The sequence below is a fragment of the Zootermopsis nevadensis genome, unplaced genomic scaffold (assembly GCF_977971745.1).
Source record: "Zootermopsis nevadensis isolate Lab colony 2312 unplaced genomic scaffold, Znev_1.0 Znev_ptg000008l, whole genome shotgun sequence".
In the NCBI taxonomy this organism is placed as follows: domain Eukaryota; kingdom Metazoa; phylum Arthropoda; class Insecta; order Blattodea; family Termopsidae; genus Zootermopsis; species Zootermopsis nevadensis.
Genome location: NW_028259140.1, coordinates 19,209,392 through 19,234,386, shown reverse-complemented (window position 1 = coordinate 19,234,386; position 24,995 = coordinate 19,209,392). Strand labels below are relative to the sequence as shown.

The window sequence follows — 24,995 nt, the reverse complement described above, 5'->3', positions numbered from 1 at the left end:
GTGCAAAGTCTTTCCTGCCTCCTTGACAGTGACTCAGCTAGTCAAAAAACTTACTGCTTTTACAAAACAAAGGTTCATTATTCTGTTAGACAAAACACACACAAATGGCCATATCATGACTCGGCTCCACCCCCAGCATCATGCCAAAATTTTTTTCCAAGTCTAAGCCAATTTCTGACCTAATGACATTTTACATAAACAAGTGTAGTGAAACAATGTATTCATGTGACAACTTCTCTTTGTCTCCCACAGTTCACTATTCACAAAGCACTAAGTGAACTGTACAAATCGTGAAGTTTCTTCCTCACTTTGCCCACTGAAGATGCAAATATCCTGAGAAATTGATTTGCAGATATTTACCATAAGCTGGAAATGTAACTAGGAAAGAGAAAACAAAGAAATTCCATAGAGCTTTTGAGTAACCTCTGAAGACCAACTAGGAAATTAAAGAAAATAATTAACCCCTTCAGCCACAGTGAAGGTGCATAATATTCTATCAATCCATTGTTACCTCAAAGAAAACACAACACGTCTCCACGACAACACTAAACTAGTTAATGCTGCTTAGAGAAATAAATTACTGTTTATTCTGAGATCAATATAAAACCCACATTATATATTCTGTGGGCAAAATGCAGAGATAATGACTGTTACAGCAGGTGGTACATACAGTTACAACTCAGCTTTAAAGGGTTAAAATGGATCTTACTGAAGATGTGATACTAGCAATGCTGTAATGTTTGGGATCTTAACAAAAAGGAAACATAACCTTGTCACTGAGAGTAACAAATTGCTAGGCTGAACAATGCAGGTTATCACAAGATAACAGAATATCAGTTACACTTTATATCGATTATAAACACAACTTGCAATCTGTAGGAACAAACACCACACAGCTCAGGCCTGCCTCATGGACTTATCTTGAACCACTTGAACACAATCCACAACCTAACACCCAGTATTTTAAAGAACCATTTTAATATTACACTCCCATCTATGAGTTGGTCTCTGAAGCCATCTCTTCCCTCAGGTTTTCCACACAAAATTCTGTACTCATTTCATGTCTTGCTCATGCATGCTGTATGCCCTGCCCATCAGAGCTTTCTTATCATTTTACTAAAAATCCAGAATTAAATCTTATATTTGGCTCATTAAACCCACACTAAATTAAACATTCTCCAACACACAATTACAGAATTTACATCAAAATGTACATTTATATTAAGTAAGCTTTACATGCAAACAACACAGCTCAAATACTTCGTCTTGTTTAGTAGCAGTGTACTGCATAATCAAATTGCATTTTTCTGTGAGGAACCTGCAATATGTGTGACTTTTTATTTCCACTGCGTAGACATGAAATTTGACACAAAAATTTCATTGGAAAAGCTGAAAGGAAAACAGTACTTGGGAGATCTACACACACACACAGACATTACTAAAATGCACCTTAGAGAAATATGATGTGAAGAGATAGATAGGACTCAACCAGCTCATGACAGAGCATAAGGGCAGAATTATGTGAACGTGATGAAAGGCCAGCAGCAACGAAATTTCTCACCAGCAGAACAACCATCATCAAAGATGATCTTGGCCCATCAGTCAGCCACAAAAACGTACCTTGTGCTGCGGGACGGATGCCTCGGTGAGATCGACATATGCGCCAGATATCACCACGCTCCCCGTCTCTTTCACCTTGGTCTGAAAGTGGATACGGTTCCCCTGTTGCCACATGTCAGTCTGTAGTGTCTGCCCAGGGATAACCGGCTTGCTGAACCGAGCCTGTAAACCAGTGACAGTCATCATTTTCTTCATACCCTCACACTCTGATGGCCTGTGTAGTGCAACGATCTAAACCATATTAATGGGGATATCAGGTTGCATCTAAGTCCAGTTTCTGACTATCCTTCTCAGGCTAATCAGAGTTCTCCTCAGTCCCTCCAAAGAACTTCCAGCATAGTAACATGAAAATTAATATTACTGCCCCTTTCCAAATTCATACCCATTCATTATCCTCTCATTCTATCTGATGCTATATAACCTCTGAAAATGAAACAGATTCATGAAATAACATCATATTTAACAATCTCTCTGATGGAAAAAAAGTACAAAGAACTTACAAAGCAACAAGATGATAAAATTAAAAAGAAGAGACTGAAATGGTAAAATGTTATGAACAGTCCTCCGGAATTACAACTTAGAAATCTACTATCAAGCCACACCATTGCACCATGCTTCACATGAATATTTTTTTACTTACCATAGGCCTCCCTTAACGTATCCACTGTGAATGGGAGTCACGGTTATGAAGTATTCCAACAGGGATGCGAGAAAATAGGAAAGCATGTGGAAAGAATAAGAAAGTACAATGACTGACATCAACTGAACTGTACATCAGACACGGAAGAGGCAAGTGAAAAATGCTGTGAACACAAACAATCCATAGAACAACAGAAAGAGGGTGCTGGAATGTTATCATGAGAATGTGAAAATAGGAAAGCCCCAAAAAGAGATGTTTCTATTACACACCTTTATGGCTTTGAATTTGGTTGGATCATTATCCGCATACTGCTGTAGGACATGGCGGGCTGAGAAGCCCAGCGAACACAGACCGTGCAGGATGGGCCGATCAAATCCACCAAATGCAGCCACATTCGGGTCAATGTGAAGTGGGTTGCGGTCTCCAGACAGTCGGTAGAGTGCAGCCTGCAGGAAATAATGTTGAAGTGAAGAAACATTGACAATTAATTTGTAGGTGTGTTTATGATCTCTCTGCATACTAAATTCTACAGACTTAGCTGCAGTGTTTCATTAGTCATAATTTTCACACACAGCAATAAGTGCAGATTCAAAGCAGTCAGCATTTTCAGTCTACATCAAATAATCTTAAGGATGCACATTTTACAAAGCTCTATCACCACAAATATGTCAAGATCTTAATTAGATTGTGCTTCTTCTCCATATTTCACACGTTAGTACTACTGACAGAAGAAACTAAAAATACATACACAGAATAAGAAAAGTTACATTCACTCCCCCCCCCTCAAAGAAAAATAACCAAAGAGCCTCACACGTAACACATGCTTCCCTCTATTCTGACCTGATCAAGAGACGTGCGTTGCTCAACAGACAAATCAGGAATCCGCTTTGGTGGTTCTGCTGTTGGCACATCATAGGGTGAAGTACGCTTGTCTGTAACACCCTTCATTCCAACAGCAAATGTTGTCAGCAGGGACTGTGCCACCTTCTCACCACTTTCATCAAATGTCTCCACTGCAATAATGACAACAGACAGCAACTGAATTTGTATCACCTTGAAGACTAGACTTTTAAACCACTTATATTCCCCCTAGCCTAGACAGATCAAAGAAAAAGACACACGTTACAACTGCACGAACCAAGTTGACAGAAGTTACAAATGGAATGATCATACTGCACAATTTTATCTCACCTTCCACCAGCACAAAAGTCCCGGATCCCTTGTCCAACATATCCACCACCTTGCAGTGCACCTCAAGAGTCCCTTCACTGTTGATGGGACGCAGAACCTCCAAGTACTGCTCACCATGCAACATCTGGCAACATAGCAGCAACACGATCCTCCTCAGTCAACTCCAATTATGTACTCAATCGTTTCTCATTCCTTTGTGCCTCATCAGCAACCCTAAGGTTCATAATCCAATCAGTCTCTACGTCGAAACCACTGAACTATCTTTAAGTTAGCAGAACTTCTCGAATCCATTTAGTGGAAAGAAAGAAAGAAATACTTTATGATATATCTGCAAAAACAACTGAATACTGTCATTTGTTTACATGACCGAGTGGCATGCCAGTGGGAAGCATCTACACTCTGTGCAGCTAACTGAATCAGTGTGAATTCTATCCTCACTCTCTCTATGGTGCAGGATATTCTTTGAAAAACTGACTGTATACTTGGCTTCTCAAAAAATAGAACACTTTCTTTATAGAAGCCAAAGGTTCATCACTGAGTTCACAAAAGCCTGCCATAAGACTAACCTGAGCCAGCTGCATCCAGTTTGCTCCATAGATTCCTATCTCCCAAAGGTCCATCTTAACGCCATCCCACCTACGCCAATGTCTCACCCACAATCTCCTCCCTTCAGGCCTTCTAACCAATATCTTGTAAACACCCCACCCCTCCACAATGCGTTCCGCATGTCCCGCCCGTCTTATCCTCCTCGATTTAATCGCCCTAACAGTATCAAGTGAGGGGTACAGTCCGTGAAGCTCATAATGCAATTTTCTTCCTGCCTCTTAGGTCGAAATATCCTAAACACTCTGTTCTCAAAGACCCTCAATCTATGTTCCTCCCTCAAAGTGGGAGACCAAGTTTAACACCCATACAGCACAACTTTTGTATCTTTAGTTTTCTTGATGTGAGATGAGAGGACAAAACATTTTGGACTGAATGATAGCAAGCATTCCCCGAGTCCACACCACACTGCTCAATTACAACTTCACTAGCATAGAATACGACCTGAATGATCCTCCGTTGCACTGAACAGAAAAACAACCCACAGCAGTATTATTTTTGCAGAAGCTGGATCTGCTTTCATTCCATGAGGACCAGCAGACTTTTAATTTCTTCCTCACTGCATGTACAGTGAACTAAACAAGTCAAGTGCGATGGAGACTGGCTATTATATTCGTAATAGACAAAGCACAGGCAGTAAAATGTGCCTTGCGTTAAGATATATGGACATGTTCAGCTGCGAAGGCAAGAAATGCATATAGGACTCTGGTGGAGAAATCTCTTGGAAAAGAAGCCACTTAGAGAAGTGAGTAAGAGATGAAAACACAGCAAGAAGATTGTGAGGTGGCTCAGGGTTGCATCCGAAGGCAGGCTTCGAAATGACCGATGCTGAACCTTGCGGTTATCCTCAAAAGAGTCTGCTTATCAAGACATAACCTCACTTACCCTGGCAGGATTGAAATCCCTGCCACTGAACACCTCAGCAGTAACACTAGACTCCATCACGGCAGACACGCCTTGCAACACGAGGAACGTCGGCAACGCAGAGAAGTCTGCGTGCCCTTCATACAGGAATCTCAGGTCACTTGGGTTGGTCACAGTGCTACCAACTGCAATAAAACAAACACATTACTTGTCTGTCACACTGTCACAAACACACGCACATAATGGCACATTACTCACCTCCCAGTGCATACAGGATCAGGTCACGAGGAGTGTATTGGAACTTTGTCACAACACTCTTCTGGAAAGGAAATCAGGACCTTAAACCATGTTCACAGAATAAGTGTCACCAAGAAGACAAAAGAAGTTCAAGTCTGCACAAACATTAGCCACCATCAATACTTGGATGGCAGCACCAGCCATTGCCAAAACTAATGTACACCTCATTTAACAAAATACTGGACCTCCAGTGGCGTAAGCCACAATGAAGCAGTCAGCTTCTTCCAACACCATACACAAGAAACACACAACTGAAGTAACGTAAACCACGTACTACAATTATGGCGACGGGCTAAAATCCTGTACACAATAAACAAAATTAATTCTGCTCATTCATACGTCTTATACTACACTCCCTCTATACACCTCCACTGGATGGTGCTTAGACACAGGGGTAACTTGAATAATTACTATCTGAAAGCATATGCAAAAAACTACATCGAGTCATAACTCACGCCATCAGAAGAAAGCCCAGAGTTCGACTTCATCTGCTCCAGAACGGTCATCAGGGTACCAGATGCCTCCTGGATGGACTCCAATTTAACGGCAGCAGACATATCTGTCACCTTGCCCCAGTTCTCATGAACAGCCTCTGGCGTCACCAGCTCATTCATCTGTGCACGCAGCAGGCCGCCCGGTGAACGCACCAGATAACCTGAAGGTTGTCAGACAAGAACGCATCCTGATGGAAAGTTCTGCCGACACTCAGCACGGGAGGTAAACGGTTCTCTGCTTGTCTATCATTACTGCGCTTCATGGCTATTCCAAGCTGTCTCACTGAAATCAGGACCCTTGAAACATGAATCCGGTCATTCTACCGCTGTTGACACATCTACGGAAGTCCACATGCAGATTCTGCGACTTATCTACGATTGTGATTTGCAGTGAAAAAATCATTTCTGCATTTCACTGAAAGAGCAACAACAGACCCAACCTTCATGACCCTAATGAAATGCAGTCCTGTTTTGGACGGCATCACATGACTCAGAACCAGGCATCGAGCATATTCCGAACAGGGGTGCCACTGACACTTACATTTTCCTGCCCAGCCAGCAGCAGACTCGATGATGGAGCCAGTCTCCTCACAGGATTCGTGACACAGCCACGCGACGACTGGCGCAATCAGCTCTGGGCGCAGCTGCGCAAAGAAATCTGTGCAACAAACAAGTGACTTATCAGTATCACATTAGTGTTTATAATCATGAGACAATATTAAAAACTGCTGATAACAGATCTCCAAAACATGAACTATTTATTACAACTGATAATATGACAAAAGGGTGAATATACTTCCAAAATGCACTGTTTGCATCATTTTGATGTTCATTTATTGTAAACAGAAGTGACACACTGTCAGGCTTTAGTATCAGCAGCATTAAAAGTTCAGACCCACCAGGTGGCAGGATGTCTTCAGTAAGCCGGGATGCCGCAGTTGGCACAATCACATTGCAGTGGATGTTGTCCTTCCTGCCCTCTATCGCTAACGTATTGTTCAGACCAACCAGCCCCATCTTGGCAGCACTGCAACCATAAAAAAAAACATACATGGACTCCTCCCAAGAAATGCATAAAGCGGCCATCGCTCACACCAACTTTCTTATTTGAGAACAACTTTTCAGCCGCACAAATTACACAGTCCTGAAAGGAAGAGCGACGGTGAATGACGAACTGGAGAGGATGTAGAAGTGACCCTCGGTTATATAACACACTAACCCAGCATCTGTCTTGAGGAACTGTGGGGGAAAACAGTTTCTACCATTTCTGGCAACCAAAGACAAACTTTTATTTTTATAAATAACCAGAATGTTAAATCAATATTTCATAGGCGGGGGGAGGGGTGTATTGTAATTAATACTTTTAAATCCCAAAGATATTCAAAGCAGAACAGATTAATGTCCAAGATATCACGCACACATTATACAAATGATCAATCCTATGAAAGATAAATATACTGAAGTGTCACTAACACCGACCTGTAGTTTGCCTGCCCAAAGTTCCCATATAGACCAGAATTGGAGGATGTCACAATGACACGTCCATACTTTTATTTACGGAAGTGAGGCCACGCGGCTCGAGTTGCCTTGAAAGCACCTGTTAGGTGTACGTCCTGAATTAAGCCTGCAACAGTAACAAATGATCATTAAACCTCAACAGCACTAGTAACTAGACAAAAAAGCATGCAAAACCATCCCTGAACTCAAGAAATCTACCATAGTCCCTTTTCTTTTGGCCTCCTATACAAAATCAACAACAGACAAAACAGCTCGGCATAGCAGACAGTATTTGTCAAGGTTTTCCTCAGCCTCTCTAGGCAAATGCCATGGACAGTCTCTTGAAACTGGTCAGAACCACAATGAGAATAGACGCTTGTGAATTTTAACTCTTTCAGAATTAGTCTCTGCAGAAAAATGATATTCCAATTTCACTGAACTATCAGACTTTAAGGTAAAATGGCCCCTGGGACAGCTACATAATATCCAGTCACTGGCGCTCTTAGTTTTCTGCCTGACTGACTGTAGCAGTCCAAATACACTGAAAGTACCCCACAATCTGATATTATGGCCAAGAATAAGATTTAATCTCAAACATACTCCAGTCTGCGTCACTAATCCTGGAGAATGACTTGTCCCCCAGGATGCCAGCATTGTTCACTACCACATCTACTCGTCCAAACTCTTCCAGAGCCGTCTATATAATCTTCTCTCCATTCACCACAGAATCATAGTTGGCTACAGCCTTGCCACCTACCAGAAACAAAACAATCTACGATACAAATGCAATCCCGCGGTGCTGCGACTTCACCGTAAAACAGAAGTTGGAAAGGAAAGGGAATCAGACGGAGGTGGTAGAGGGGGACACAAGGAAGCAGTTTGTAAGAAGGAAGGAGAAAGAGAAGAGGTGAGAGGACAAACAAGAAACTTACATGCAAATGCAGTAGCAGCCAACAAGCATCATAATGCACTAAACCCACCTTTGTGCCGGATCTCTTCTACAACACTGTCTGCTGCACTGCTACTCTTCCCATCGCCATGGCGACCACCACCAAGGTCATTCACCACAACTGATGCTCCACGCTCCGCAAACAGCAGGGCATATGCTTTACCCAGGCCTGAAACATAAAGTCATGGCTGGTCAGAATTATGAGGAACTGGCACACAAGAAATGATAAGTGGGTGAAACGACACACAGAACTGTTCATTGCAAGAAGTTGTAAGCAAATGCCATGATTAATACGATTATGAGACAATGGAAACAGACAAATGATAAAAGAGAAGGGTATTAACTCACCTCTGCAGTGCACACATCACATGGCATGTGGAGTCTCATCATACTTTAATATTATCATGACAACTTTTATCCATGGAAATGGACACACACAAACTGGTACAATTAAAACTGGAAACATACTGTTGTAGCAGCCCACACCCTTCAATTTCATATTTTTGTCTTAACAAATGAGGGAAAGAACTATATTTTTTTTGTACAATATAGTCATTAATGAAGCTGAAACCGCGAAGACAAGAACGATAACCTAAAATAATTTCGACAAGAATTAAATATTTCCGAAAGAAAGTCTTGCATACTAGAAAAGCGATCAGGCACAAACATTATTTTCGTGTACGATAATCACCTGCACCAGCTCCTGTAACTACAACCACTCGGCCATCGAATCGCAGATCTGTCATGCTTAATAGGGCCCTACAGAAGTCCGAACCTGAAACAAGACGAAGTTACGTGACCAAACACACGGATAAGGTAGTACAAGTGCAAGATTAACCAGTACTTCGTACCTTGTTTACTTTCGTGTGTATAACTGCGAAGTCATCGTCAAGAAATAATGTAACCGTTAAAATTATAATACAACGCACAAATTGCTAAATCTTACTACGTACGATAAATCCGCCGCTGTCTAGTCGTAGACTCCAAGACACAATCCACTACCACGAGATCATCACAGTTTGTGTGCTTGTGTTTTCAGACCTTCGCATCACATACGGCCAGTCTGCTGTCTGACATAACTGCAAAACCTCTGTACAAGAAATATGTACTGTACTTCAAAACAGGTTACGAAAGTGATCGACGCAATTTCCCTAGTCATTCTTTCCCATATCGATATATTTAGATTAATGCAGTGCTACCAATAGTATCAGTAGATCTAGCGAAAATGTTCGAAAGCAACAAATGGCATTTTACCTGTCTGAATGTAGAGTTCCCAAATTGAGATATTTCCTTGCCCTACTTTCACATTTTATACATTGTATCATAATATCCCATAGAAACTGTACTTACTGCTTTTATTTTTCTTAACTCATGTCACAGTTTTCCTGCCTATGTTATTAATACAGAAAAGAAACATGACTAACTTAAAAGCATGAAGTAACAAGGGGAATATGCTTACTGCCTTCATCACCAGAGAGATCGCCTAATAATGGTGTCAATTTATATTACACTACACTGCGCAATATCCCACAACGCTGTCATCTTCACACTCTTTTCCCATGAGCATCTGCTCTACACAAGGAAGTTAAATCAGCAACTAGGATGTGTCTTACTGAAGAACATTAGGAAAGAACATGCAAATTGCAACAATGAAAATTAAATGTGATACTGAAAGCTGAATAAAGCTAAAGCAGTGTTAAATGTATTTTTTATAAATTACTATGATATTTTAATGTCCCCAGTCCAAGACTGTGGGATTTCATGTCAGTGACAACTTCAGATCAATTTATAAGATGTCACTAGTAAGATGGGATGTCTTAAAATTCAAGGTCGTGCAGACACATGTTCATGAATTTCTTATCTCATACCATCACACTGACAGTCCCGAGTTTCAGGCACACAAAGTTACAGCATAACAAAAGCATGCGAGTCACAGTAAGAATTGAGGTTCTCACAGTGGCGAGTACGAATATGACTCGTTTTCTGTGTTGTAATGCTACAACCCAGAAGGCAGCCATCTTCATGTGACTCACAATTTATTTATACTTTATTTAACGATGCTGTCACTAGCTGAGACTTTATAATGTCGAGTGAGAGGATGATAGTAAACAGAGAATTGGAAAACATGTGGACAGAAGTGATCATGGCCTAATTTAAGGAACTATCCAAGCATTTTCTGGAGGGACTGAGGAAAACCACAACAAGCCTTCGTCACGATAGCCAGTCTGCAGGCCAAGATCTGAACCCAGGACCTGCCAAACATGTAGCAGGAGTACTAACCATTCAACTATGATGTTTTGTGTGATTCACAAGATACAAACAATTTTATTACACATAATCAACTGGTTACCGTAGTAAACCGACGTTTCGGGAACAAACTCTGTCCCCATCTTCAGGGTTTGTTCCCGAAACGTCGGTTTTACGTGGGCAAGGAACTGAGACAATTGTCTGTATGTCGGATCTCGCGTGGTGGCAGATTTTGAGCAACTTCAATTCTATCTCCGATAATGACAATGACTTCGTGGATTCAAACTTGTTACCCTAAAATATGAAGCCAGCGAATGTGAACATTTGCCAAGTGAACTCTGAAAACCAGAGATGAGCTAAATGTGGAGCGGAGAATTTCCCGAAGCGATGCCTACCGACGCCAGTTCGCGTTCAGTTTCATCAAAATCCGTTCAGCGCTGTTGAGGGCAGCAACCCGAAAGTTCGCTACGCGGGGCATTCTCCTCCTGAGCCAGCTTTATCCACACAACCTACTTCCCTCGCCGGCCCGCGGTAAATTCGAGTAAAGATTCCTGTTAGTCCCCGGGTCTGGATTAATCGAGCAGGGCGAGTTATTAAGCGAACGACCAACATTCCGTAATTCTTTGGCAGGCCCAGCCCTCGCACAACGCCGAAGGCCAGATCACAAATAGCGGTCAAGGTCAGGGAACCGTCTCCATGGAAACAACCGACAGTCGGAGAGACCCAGAAAACGACTGGCGGCATTTCTCAGGAGCTACAAGAAAGGAATTAGCACGTCTCTCGAGCAACTGACAGTTGCCTACACTTCCGCGAAGGATCATCACCGCATTCCCCAGAAGCTGAGGTCCGAACTCCATCCGAATTAAATTCAGACACTGTGTAAGTCCCACGTATTGAGATTAAGCAGATGTAATATGAGAGCGCCCTCACAGCTCGCAACTCTGCCTCCTGTGATAACAGTTTCCTTATGATGTCATCGCCTGTAACGAGATCACGTGTGAGGTCGCACTCATAAAGAGAATGACATCACGCCACCTTCTTCGATATTATACATAAACTTCATGGTCCCAGGGCGCGTGAACTTGATCTTGTCTTGAGACTGAATAAAACTCTTCATATTATTATCTACAAACTGACAATCTTCAGCTATTTCAATCTGCCCGCCAATCCTACCAACGTCTGAGGAAGCCGATTACCAACTTTACCTCAGGCACTTCCAAGCGTATTACAACTGCACGACGCACCTTCACATTCTCCCGCCCGCAGTTCACAATCTTCTGTTTCCCGTCTCCTCTCTAACAACGAATGTTTCCTACTGTTTTGTATGGGTGTGAAACCCGGTCTTTCACTTCAAGCGAAAACACAGACTCGGGGTGTCTGAGAAGAGAGCGCTGAGGGTAATATCTGGACCCGAGACGGATGAAGTGACAAGAGCGAGGAGGAAACTGCGTTATAAGGAGATAAGAATTTCGTTCAGAATTTGACTAGCCGACCGACCGAGGGCTGAAGATGGACTCTGCTCCATGCAGCTCGTTCTGGTCAGACTTTTACATCGCCAAGGATGCTGCAATCAATAGGCGTTCGGTGTAACCCAGTTATCGGCAACGTAGTCTGAAATCGGTTGTCAGCTTTACTGCGGGGCGTGGTGGCAACTTAACTTTCACAGAATACATTTTTATACGCCAAGGAACGGGGTCCTGCTCGATGCCTGACAGTCACGAAATTTGCAGGACTCATAAGTTCACTGTCGCTTTCATAAATGCCAGACTTAACCCTCTAAATCCCGAAGCTCGCCTAATTAGACAAAAGTGGTTAGTTGTTTGCGTTTTTATAATACAATATAACGTCTTCTAGACTTAAACACGTCATGCAATGAATGGATTATTACCAGGTTTTTGCGATCTACTTGCCTAGAAACTGCACCAGCGTCTGACATGAGATATTTTCTCAACTCTTCTCTTATCTCGCCTCCTGCTCGAGATAAGGAGTGCGTGTTTGGTGGCGTTGTTTCCACGTCAGTACTGAAGTGATAGAAAGTTTTTCCAGATTTTTACTAGGAATCCATCGCGTAACAGGCGACTAATATCAAATCATCACATGTCTCCGGCAAAATGTTTATGTGTGTATAAAACACTCAAAATACTTGGCAAATCAACCCAAATGCATTTTCCGATACCCTTCCGGCACGACAAAGGCGATAATTGAATGTCTGTTCAGTTACGTCATTCTTTGCAACTTCATCAGATACGCGTCGAGACCCGATGCTTCGCCTGAAAGTTAGAAATGGTTCCCGGAAGGCACTCAGGACCCGGAAGATTAAAGTTATTTCCAATAATCACCTTCTTTGCCATATGCACCGACGTCGACCGCAATAAACTTGTAATTAGCGTCCACGATGGCTAAAAGAACGATAGAAAAGAAAGCTTTGTAGTTGAAAGAGATTGGCTCCAACGGCGTTCGGAAAATTCCATTTTATCCAAAATTCGTTTGAAATGCGTTGAAACTCTCGTTGCGTAGGTTCAGGCATGAGTTGAGGTACCAACTTGTTTCTTAGACACCTAAGAACCTCTTTCACGATTGGTGAAATATGACGCGCTGATATACGGTAAGCAAACGATAGTGAAGCGTAACTTTCGCCAGTCGCCATAAATCTGAAGGGAAAAAATTGTCAATCACTCAATAAGTGATATCGTACACAAAGAACACGCACACGAAAATGGGCGTAATTTCTCATTTCAGATGGAGACTGTAGAAAACGCTGGAAGTATATACGGGATTCATACAATCGATTTAAACGCAAAAGAAAAATGTCAACCGGATCAGCTGCACCACCGAAAAATTCTAAGTGGGATTTTTTCAAGAGACTCCAATTCTTAGAACCGGTTTCAACAGAAAGACCTACTGCATCTAATGTTGAGTCAGATTCAGCGGCAAACGCACAGTTTGAGACTCGGACTGAAAACAGCGAAGGTTGTCCAGATGAAGCATCGCAGTCCTCTGTACCACAGCCTCCACGACGAAAAAGACGCAACAACAATCATGATGATATTCTTGATAATCTCGTGCAACAGTTAAGTGCCAACACTGATACAGAAATTGAAGACGAAATTGCTTCATTTGGGAACCACGTAAAGGCTCCACGTTTGAAAATACAAGCTAACATTTTAAGTCACTATGAAGTGATTCAGATGGATATGCGAGGAGCAACATGGGCTGTCCAACCCAAGTTCATCTGAGGTATCAGCACATTCTCCTATAAGAACTGCCTCGACCCCCGAACCAACCAACATCACAGAATGAAGACAATTGTCATTACATTTGTGACATAATTAGTAATAATACAATATAAGAAACTTAACCGTAACGTGAGCGACAGTTTTTCTTGTTTGTATGTTTTTCCTATTAAACTCAGTGCGTAACCAAACTGCTTTTGATTCAATCTGAAATAACTCCTGAAACTTTCTTCTTCTAATGATAAATGATTCTTTATTAACAGACAGAAAGATCCTTCTTCGCGTCTGGTTTTGAATATTGAACTCGTAGGTTTTCTTTCTTTCTTTCTTTCTTTCGCAACAAATAACACAGCAACACATCTTCTTCTTCTTCTTCTTCTTCGAGTAACCTTTTTAGAAGCATTTTTATACTCATTTTTCACAGAATATGTGCACGCGTCTCAACAAAACAAACACTTTGCCGCATGTCTCGGTCGTCACCTCAAAAGTGAGTGGCGGGAAGCTGCGATGAGTCCGTCTCTGTCGCGTGCAGCCAAATTGTACCTTAAGAAGACCCCATAAATATAACTGCAGGTGGTACATATAGTTACCACTGTGCTTCAAAGAGTTAAATGCATCTAAAAATATTTGAGACACGACCTGCAGTTTAACATTCCGTGATAAGAGAACTTTTCCATCACAGTGATCGTGTCGACAGCCATAAAATGCAGACGTCCTCTTCAGGAAATTCTGCCACGAGCTCTCGTACCGGATCCTGCCTGAAGCAAGAAATCGCCGCGTGAACCAATTACTTAGGTCAAGGCCAGCGGAAATCAGACAGAGCCGTGCGTGAGACGACGCAGCTGCGATAATGATAAAACCTCCTCGTGATTATCTTTTTACAATTCAACGGATTACACAGCGTCGAATGAGAGGAAGACAATGAATAATGAATTAGAAAGGATGTGGAAGGAAGCGGTCGTGGCCTAATTTACGGTACCATCCCGGAATTTGCCTGGAGGGGCTGAGATAGCCGGGCTCTGAGCCGAGATTTGAATCCGGGACCTGCCGAACACGAAGCAGGCCTTTAACAGAATCCTCCGTCTGTCCCAGTGCCAAGCCACACGGATCCAGTCCACGTACTCGCAACTTATTTCCATAAAACCAACCTCAATGGTATCCCCCATCTCCTTCTTGATCTTGCAAGTTGTCACTTTGCCAGAAACATCCTTGCTGTAAGTGAGATTTCAGCTTCTCACAGCGGCAAGTAATCTAGTAGAAACTGGCCGACGTTTCAGAGGTGCTTATTACCTACCATCATCAGGGCGATGAGTGCCCAATGATGCAGGAAGTAAGCACCTCTGAAACGTCGGTCAGTTTCTAGCCATCTTTGTCAAGGTAGAACTGACCTTTGTCAAAGTTATTTCTACAGACGCTGACGAAAACTGTCGCTCTGCTGCTGTAGCCATGTTTTCCCGACTCAAGGGGTCGACTTAGGGCGTCTACATGCTGGATAGACTATCCTGGGCGGAAATCGAACTCCGCTAATCTGAGAGACCATCTCATTAACCGGGAGTTGGTGTCTGAGAATTTCTTTAGATAAACCCAAAGACTACAATCACGCAACAATTTTTACCCACTTCTGTCTTCTTTTCTCTCTCTCTCTGCGAACTTGGCCACAACGAATTCTAGTAACGAACCCAATAAACTACGTATTCAGCGGGAGAAGGGCATAAGAGATCGAACCAGAATCCGAATCTACCACACGCCTCGTAGCCGAATGGGTTACGTAGGAGGACGACGTCGGCAGTTCGAGACCCAGCGGATTCTTACGGTAGTATTAAGTTCTAGAAGTAAAAGGAGGGCAGAAACGGGTTTGGTTTTGTATGCTTCCAATTTTTTAGCGGGCAGAAATCGGGAAGATTTCTGCCCGCTAAAAAATTGGATAGATCGTTCTAAATGGCGTGAAAGTCGAAAGTAACTAAAAATTCTTGAAATATTCCGAAAAAAATTTGAAGTAGACATTGCTGCAGAGCTCGACCGTCCATGTACGACGCACCGTTGGACTTGCCTTAAAAATAAATAAACATCACGTACAAGCAGCTTAAAGTGTCTCGTTTGTGTGCGGTAGTTGGCTGCCTGTTTTCTGAGTCAAAGTCACACGGTGCGTGATACTGGCTGGTCACGTTCTGAGGCTACCTTCTTCGGTGCGTGCTACTTTCCGCGTTCCCTGACAGCACAAGTCCCTCGGAGATACCGACTACATAAGAATAAAATTAAGAATATATATACGCATGTGTATATAAATATGCATATATATATATATATATTTGAGAGAATAAGAAATTTTGGTAGAATCAAAAAAGAGTAAAAACATAATATAATAAGAAATCACACAAAGTACGTCGCCGTGGCTTCTGTGTGTGCGCGCGAGTGCGGTGCATGCTACTTGGTCGGTCGCGTTCTGAGGCAAAGTCAGACGGCGCCGATACCGACTTGGTAAGAATAAAAAATAACAATATATATATATATATATATATATATATATATATAAATAAGTGTTAGTGCGCTGTCACGGGGAGGCTGCCCGTGCCTCTGGCGGCAGATTGCTAGAGGACAACTGCGTCTCTATCTCAACCACACCCTCCCCTTCCAACTCACGTGACATGTGACGGACGACCTTGAGATCATCACAAGGAAACTCAGACAATGATTACGAGAGAAATGCATCTGGGGCAATGACAGAACATCATTTAGAAGTGGTGGAATGATGACTGTAGGTGCTAAGGAGCTAGTTATTATGAGAAACTGGCAGGGTGCTGGGGCCACCAACCTGGTCGCAAATACTTTGAGTGGACGTGGGGATTCCCCACTAAGTAAAGGAGAGCCCACCTAAATGTTTTACCTTGAGGAAACATCTCTCCATGACACCAGCAGCAGCAATCTCAATGTAACAAGTAGAAACAACAAAATAAAGAAAGCAATTCTACAAAAACATTTCTTTTGTATCTGACATTACGTCATTAAACAGTTTTACGAGATGAGTTTTAGTGCACGCTGATTACTGAATTGCCAACATGTCTACACGAGAATTTCTGATTGTGGTCACAATGTTTATTAAGATCCCGGGACCCCTTCAACATCATAATCGTATGTTGATTGACTACCCAATAACAAGATCAATAAAACGTGCAACAAACAAAGCTACGTTCTACCTCCAAGAATCATACGCAAAGGAATCTTCACTCACAGACGGCTCGAACATCTAATATTTTAACAAACATCCTGCAAAAGAGCTGTACCACTTAAAGTCCTCTCCCTTCCATTTCAGCGCGGATTCTTACAGTAGTAAGAAGGTCTAGAAATGAATGGAGGGGAGACACGGGTTTCGTATTGTATGCATTTCCTTCCTGATTTCTGCCCTCTAAAAAATAACTGAGGGTTTTCGTGGGTGCGATATGGGAGCCCAAGATGAGAGGAAGGAGGGGTTATGTAAAAATATATTTATGAGGGAGCAGCCAAGGTGGTCAACGAACACCAAACAGACATCATATATCATTTCATTTCTAGGTCAACAATCTTTAACCAAACTAAATTGTCAATAACTTCAGCCTGTCTCTCTCTCTCTCTCACACACACAAAAACACAATCTCTACATTCTACACCGAAATCTCTGATATTTTAGAACCCCAAAAGTACAAGCATATATACACACATATTTTCTGTAACTGTGTCTGCGAAATGTGATAAAAATTATATTGAGTGTAGATTATATTAATGGACGATGAAAGAGAATTTGTTTTCACTTTTAATATTTCAAATTGCAGGGACAAGGCGGCAGACATGAATGTTTGTAGATCCGGGATGTCGACTTGCGTCATCGAGAACCTACCGAATGCAAGCGATTACGCCTACAAATACAGAGAGAAATTAATGGAGGAGAAACGTAACACTCCTTCTGTTGATGTAGCCACGGGTTTGAACCTGGTGTGGTTACATCGTTTCTTACTTTGGTGCGTGGAAAGAGTTAAAGGTTTTCTCTGGATACCTTGACATAGATTCAGTCGGTGGGCGAGGATCTCCGACTCTCATTGAATACACGGAGAGGCCTTAATTGGAGCGGCGCTCGCGGGAGGGCAGCGAAGTCACTGAGCTGGTGCAATTCATCACGACACAGTTGTTGTTGTTGTTGAAAATAATGTAGAAAACTAGGAATTGGTGTAGGAGCTACAAAAACATAAAATAAAGAGAAATTTTGTTTGCAGCAAAGAAGGAAAAATTATTTCTTCTCGTTATTTTCTGCTCAAGGAGTTTTATTGAAATTAATTATTTTAAAAACGTTTAATTTTATCTAAAAAATTACCATTCATCAATATACAGCAGTTTCTCTTTACGTCTTGTATTAAATGAATCCACTTGTGGCGACATGTTTCGAGTTACGAAACCGTCATGATTAAATGTTCTTGCTTCATGAACATCGTTTACAAAAACGTCATTATGAAGGCAACAGACTGTGAATTTTGTATCGATTTCTGATCTACGTGTCTTATTTAAAAAATTGCAAAATTAAATTTGGCCGAGTTGTGCCATGTGCCTGAGGAAGAGCCAACTGTAATCGTCTAGCCATGAGGTCGAGCTCGGACTATGACCGCCCATCAAGGACGAAGCAATGTCAGCTGTCCTTTCGAAAAATCCACATCCAGGAAGTTCGAAACTTCTTTCAACTGGCCATTGCAGTATTTCGCCCCTGGGAGGTCCGACCCCTATTAATTGGGTTAATGCAAAAGTAGGCATAAGTGACCTAGCGTCTCCACGCGATGTAAACTGTAACAGTTGGCCTCGGGTATCGAACCGACCAATCAGAGACTTGAATTTAAAATATTCCACCAATCACAAATCTAAGCGGGAAGTCCAACCAATGATGTTACAAAATCTCAGATTTCGGAATGAGTGGGAGAAATTAATATATTTCAGACGCAGACTTCTTTTGAGAGGAGTCGGCAGTTGTTGCAAGTTGAAACGGTGTCACGGACTCATCGGTGAATTACATTAACTTAACATGATGATGGAAACAGAGTTAGTCTCCGAAACATTTGTCTTTGACGCTGCTAGTCGCCTACTCTACGTGGCGCAAAAACCAGGAACACGGCCGTGGACCTTTTAGTGGTCAGAGTCTGAACCCAATGCAAGGAATAAAAGGTCATTCCTACTGACCTGTTCTATGTGAACCGTGGACCACATGACAACGGTTTATGGAGACGGCCGACAGTCATTGAAGCCCTCTTGCAAAATGCACGAGATTTGAAAGTAGTGTGGAAATATTTTCGCGTGTGAGAAAGTCGTCCTTTTAATCCTCTGACGGTAGACGCGGAATGAGCTCATCGCAAAATGCGCAGCTGCACAGCGCAGAACAGATAAAAGGCGAAAATGTCGTCAGCGGGATTCGAACCAATGATCCCAGTGTCTGATGACCGTTCTACACCGCAAATATGAGCGTTGGCTTCATAAATCTTGTTACAAACAAACACAAAAAATCAAATGTTACAACTTCGTTTATAAATAAATCTTAAATGTAGTGACGAGTATACTCGTCAACATTTAAATTTTAAATCCAACGTTTACAGCGTCGTTCTGCTCGCATGACAACGGCGATACTTCGGAAAAGAAATTTCTGCTACAGGAGGTAGAATAAAAGAGATGATTTGCCCAAGGGCCAAAAACAGATGGCTCTGTCTCCATTTTCCCCCTCCTTCCAGTCCTTGGCTCTAATAACGCGGGTTGGGGTGGAGGCGTGGGGGGGGGGTGTACCGATATATTGCGACTCCTCGGTGTGTGTTGCTATTGGGAGGTTTCGGTTGTCGAATGCCAGAACGCAGATCCGTGGAAAAGCCAAACATCGAACGAGAGGTAAGATCACAATTATTATTGTGTTCCCTCTTGTTTCAGATCCATGTTTCTTCTCCGTACATTTTATTCGTTCGCCGTTGTCTGTCTCTGTTTTCCAATGATACGATTCGAATTCAAAAGAAAAGTTACTTTATTAGAAAAGGCATCGCTTACGCCCCACATTTCTGACTACGGTTTACGCCGAGCTCATAAGGAAGTCGGCGTCCGCTGAATTTCCAAGATGATATACAAAGTATATAAGTAACGCCTCCGTCAATCCGGATTGGGGCCTCTTTCAGGCTACTAGCTACGAACTGGGCGTTCGGGCTTCAATTCTCGGCAGGACGGGGGTTTCCTTCCCTTTGCCACAATGTCTTGGGACAACCTAGAATCTAGGTGAAGTTATTATAGGTCCATTAACCTAATTAAGCAATCAGAGATTGTAAGAAAAATAGATTCTACAGCATCTTCTATGTCACTTTAAATTTACCATGAAACATAAGAGTAAGTTGAAGGATAATATTAAAATGGATTGTAATGAAGTTAAATGTTAGAGAGTGGGTAGAATTTGAATAAGGATAATCTTGTGAACACGGTGATGAACCTTTGGATTCAATGAATTTCTTGAGTGATTCCGATGAAGGACTCTGATCCATGCAAAACAGAAATTAAAAAGTAGGAAGAAGAAATAGACACAGCTTATAGTCCTTTTAGTGCGAAAGAATTTGGAATGTAATCGCAATAAACCTTCGTTAGACTCCGTCTTTTGTTTAGATAGTTCTAGAAGATGAAGAATGTGCAGTAGAAGCCCATACTGACGATGGTTTTGAAGTGGCAGGCTCTAAGCCTCTTTCACAGTCAAAATTTCTCTCCAGATGACCAATACTCATGGGCCATTGACTGGTAATCATTATATCATATATTAATTATGAACCGAAAAGTTGAGTCATTATAAAATGGCATCGTTAATGAATATTAACTTAAAATTCAAAGGAAGGCGACTGTCTTTTGGATATTTGGTCATGCAGTCTGACATTAATTTATTTCTTTATTTACTGAGACGAGACAACAGTTTTCCCGCGAATAAACTTTGTGTTGTTGGACCAAAAATGACCATTTGCTAATTACACGCCATAGTGAATTATGCTTATAGTTAAACACGTGCAAATTAATATACGTCGTCATTACATGCGCTGTACGAACAGGCAGTTCTTTCACGTGTTGACACGCGCGCTATCTGTGTCTGCGAGCTGAAACTAGCTGCGTGCACGGTCTACATCAACACTCTCCTGCCATCTGTCGGACGAGGAACTTCGGGACGTTATTGATTTTTCTGTGCTTGAGGAAAGAAAGATGGAGGATGACGACTGTGTCCTTGGTTGCAGCGCCGATCAGTGGTCAATCCAGAATGAAAGAAATTTCGTTCTTACCGCCGTGAGAACTTTAGATTCTGCTGGTGTCCTCGAATAAATGAAACTGATCTGTCTTGTAACACAATGGACTCGGGCCGGAATAAATGATGTGTTATGTTAACCACGTCCTGGTTAGTGGCGCATTCTGGTGAGGTATTGTCCAGGCAGTTAAAAGGCGTAGTCTTCGTTCAGGCCCGGCTTATCATCTGTTAAGCTGATTCTGTATTCGATTTTATCTCCTACAGATACTTCGAATTCCCCGTTTGATTAGAGCTGTCTCATTTTTCCATTACTCCGTATGTACCTTAACTTAAATCAAGTTCCTAGTTTTGTGTATTTTGTAGTAATATTTTGTGCTTATTCATTAAAATACTTAAAAGTACCGTCAAAATACCGTGAATAAATAAACACATCAGTTAACTGAAAGCATGGCATTTGAAGAGGTTGTGAAACCGTTCCCTTCTTCTTTGTAGATTGTTGCCAAGGTGGGATTGGGTTCGATGAAGGGATTTATGGACTCTTTTGCTGGGTTCACGGGGTTTAATTAAAGATCGCCTCAGCTGAGGCTTTAGTTATTTATATTCAGGTGAAAAACGAGTTGACAAACAAGTTACAGAAAAGAACTCCGGACACCTGCAATTTCCCACGATGAGGCGCAGGGGAGGACGGGGAGGGGACCTTGAGACACGATGCACGTGCACTGAAAACAGGGGATCCGGACATAAGGGCTAAAGCGATCTAATCAGCGCTGTACGTGGCAAAGCTCAGCTACTTAACAAGTGCCTACCAGACTTCGCGGCGCTACAACGCAGAAGACGGGCGTCTTCGTACTCCCCGCCGTGAGAACGTATTCTAGCTGAGAAAACATTTTCCTTATGCTCTGCGCGCACTACCAAGGTCAAAGCTTTTCTCGTTTTCTCGTTTTAACTGACGACAAATCTCCCACAACATTTTCCGATTTAACGGGCTGTTCTCCATTTAGGTTTTTCCGGTCACGGAGCACGGAACACTACGTCTGTGTGTACGTGCTCCATCACGCTCTAAAGTTATTTAATTATTTGACTGTACTTTGTAGAAGCTTCATTAAGTTACATCGCAGTAAATTTTACACGTTACTATTTTGAATATTCGTGTATCATTGAAGTAACGAAGACGACAGTGCATAATTGTTATGATACTTTGACATTCGGTCACAAATTGTCCGGATTTTTTATAAGCATACATTTATTTTAATTCGTACTATCAATTGCCCTGTTTTACATCGAATCTAATAAAAGTGACATAGAAGTCTAATAACGTGAATACACGTCCACCAACACAACACGAGCAAGTCTTTCGCGGATGAATCTTAACTTTTTTTATCCACACCCCACAATAACGACGATTATGAAACTTTACAAAATCTAAACCCGAAGTGGAAATTGAACCGACTGTCAATGAATATGATAAAGACTTAACTAATTAATCCAACCAAACGCTAAAACAATAGGACGAGTTAAAAATAGAATAAAATTTATAAATAACGTCAAGATAAGGAAAAGACATTAAGGTGTCGAATATAAACAAGATCCGAGTGCACAGAATACGGACAAAATAAAGTTAAAAGTAAATTCTGGGTGTGGGTTAGGTCTAAGATTATAAGATTTGAACAAGCGAAACTTTATCTTCCTTGTAAGTGGCAATTACTGCACAAAAACACGCAGTACGCCTCTGACCTTGAAATTGAGACCAACCGTAAATGTACAGAGGTCAGGACAATAGCAAAATCAAACATGAAAAAAATCAAATTTTGTTCTTAACGAATTGATAAGGGAAGTCATCAAGACGCCGCCTGAGATATTTACTGTAACTAAAATGCATTCGTAATTACCGTGGCACAAAGCACGAAACTTTCTCTGAACTCTTTCGAATTTGGATGATTCCGTTGTCGTAATGGAGTTCCAATTTCGACCGCACAAAACAGAAACAAACTCTCAGAGACAGAATCGAAACAGACGCCACGAGGAATTGATAAAGATGAGGCAATGAAATGTATCAAAGGCGACATTTTAAGCCCCTGAAAATATGACGTCAGGTGGACTTAAGACACAGTTCTCAGTCCAGTATCTTTGATACTATTTTACAATTCATAATTTCCGTTAATACTAACAATTTATCTCGTAAATAATGACAGAAGTTTTAGCAACATCAATTTCAAAACAACATTTTTACACAGAATCAAATACGAGCTGCTAAGTACTAAGATTTGTGTTCATCCATCGCTCAGCGTTTCAGGAGCTGGCTTTGTTTCTAGGATATTGAACGACAGAGAAACAGCTGTACTGAATACATTGCACCACCATTAGAACACACGAGAATTATGTTTAAAAACACACGAAGGTTTGCTCCTAATATAATAGTCAATGCTCATCACAATTTGCTATGCGAGTGCGACGTAGGAGACCTTGGTAGCACGAGATGAAAACGAGGTGATGGTGGCGCCTCTTGTGGAACTGGGAGGAGTCTGGAGTAAGGCGCTCGGTTTTATTTACGTGTTTTTGGTAGTCGCCGTGAAGGTATTTTTACATTTAATTTACTCTAGAGAGAAATATTATAAACTGCGTAATTTTAATGTGATTTGTATTGATACTGCTGGAATAAATTGTGTTAACTGGACAAAGTTAAAATTAACATCTTACTGGACGGTAAAGAGGCTAATTGCACTTTCGAAACAAATATATTTTTGTTGAAAAAACAACATTTCAGACGCTGGCTCAGCTTACATTATCCTGTAACACTAGAAAAACTCACTGGATGCAGCTCGTCTCAATCCCCAGGAAATATCCAAAAACATGCATCAAGTTAACAACAAAACTTCGTGATGATGAATTGTTGAAGGCGTAGCCCCTCTGCTCTGTGTTCTGGACGTCCTGTGCTCAAGAATTGGACTGCGGATGAGCTGTCCTGGTTTTTGTTAGTTCCTCCAGGTACCTGCAGGCGTAGTACCTTCCGATAAATCACAGATTTACGTACATCATTTTCACAGAATGTCAAAATTCAACTTGAGCTAGGGATGACACGAGTTACCTGAAACCTTTTGATGAACATTAAGCCCTCCATTCCACAATTCTTATACGTGACGTTAAGGCAAATGTTAGTGATAAAAGTCGAGTTAAGTGACTCATGTATAGTTAGAGAAATTATTATAAGAATGAATATTTCAGACATTAAATTTCAGAAACTGGATCCAGGCACTGCTATTACTACAGACACGTGAATAATTTCGGAAAGATTCAGAAAATCTCTTCGGTTAACATTCAACACGTGACATCGCTAACATGAAAATAAATTTAAGGTTGCTAGGTTACAGGTTCAGACTGAAATGGCAGGATTTGTAAGAGGGAACTTCTTGAAAAGCTAAATACTGAATGCATTGAAAGCTGTGAACGAGGGTTTGGTGACCAGGAAATTATTTAAAATTATCAGGTTCATCCTGTTTGGCCAAGGAACGATGCATCCCCATAATTTCTAAATTACCAGATTCACGAATACAACTCTGTGGTCACACAACAGAGGTTTAACAGAAGTTTGTATCATCACACTTCCGTTGCTTGGCCAAAATATCAAAACGTTCTTTCATCATTCCGAGCATTTTTGGTCACCCTGTCAAATTTTTCAATTCTGTAAATTCATGGAAGCAAATAATTGACACTTTTATAAGTGCCACAGAGTGTCACAATTAAGAAACCAAAACAATCCCCCTCGTCTGTGTTTTTTAAAGACCACCCATTAGTCTCATCGTATCCGTCCGCGAGTAATTGTCCAAATTACCCGAACGATATTAATCAAAATCGATGAATCACAACTTCGTAAAATACTGCCCGGACATTTCCATTATAATTTCCACGTCACTTATGTGCATAAGTCGACTCTCCTATTCAAATCCTCACAACCTGGAGAAAATAAGACAGACGAACACGTGTCAATAGGCGACGCGAAATAACATTGAAACGTTTAAAGGACAATTAACTTGGGCAAATCACGAATCATAACCGCACACAGACGAAACAGTGTGACCAAAATGGACGGTCTTCCGTCAAAGTA

General features: G+C 41.6%; 1 protein-coding gene and 1 pseudogene across 2 annotated transcripts in view; one reads left to right on the top strand and one right to left on the bottom strand.

Annotated features, from left to right (window-relative positions):
- LOC147874565 (peroxisomal multifunctional enzyme type 2-like) overlaps positions 1 to 24,995 on the bottom strand; it is a 27,047-nt pseudogene extending 2,052 nt beyond the window's left edge. Inside the window, exons 1-14 of the transcript XR_015534239.1 lie at positions 23,703 to 24,995; positions 8,847 to 8,930; positions 8,187 to 8,324; positions 7,807 to 7,959; positions 7,189 to 7,333; positions 6,609 to 6,736; positions 6,251 to 6,367; positions 5,671 to 5,870; positions 5,177 to 5,237; positions 4,940 to 5,103; positions 3,452 to 3,575; positions 3,101 to 3,273; positions 2,530 to 2,706; positions 1,621 to 1,782 (exon numbers count right to left, since the gene is read on the bottom strand). The product of XR_015534239.1 is annotated as a peroxisomal multifunctional enzyme type 2-like (transcript). The remainder of the gene's footprint in view (positions 1 to 1,620; positions 1,783 to 2,529; positions 2,707 to 3,100; positions 3,274 to 3,451; positions 3,576 to 4,939; positions 5,104 to 5,176; positions 5,238 to 5,670; positions 5,871 to 6,250; positions 6,368 to 6,608; positions 6,737 to 7,188; positions 7,334 to 7,806; positions 7,960 to 8,186; positions 8,325 to 8,846; positions 8,931 to 23,702) is intronic.
- Positions 9,815 to 13,764, top strand: LOC147874566 (uncharacterized). The gene is made up of 2 exons (XM_087345362.1): positions 9,815 to 11,281; positions 13,142 to 13,764. Exon 2 carries the CDS (start codon positions 13,210 to 13,212, stop codon positions 13,636 to 13,638), a length of 429 nt encoding a protein of 142 aa, XP_087201488.1. The 5' UTR covers positions 9,815 to 11,281; positions 13,142 to 13,209; the 3' UTR covers positions 13,639 to 13,764.

Coding starts and splice junctions, on each gene's coding strand:
- LOC147874566 (XM_087345362.1), top strand. CDS start 13,210: ATGTCAACCGGATCAGCTGCACCACCGAAAAATTCTAAGTGGGATTTT.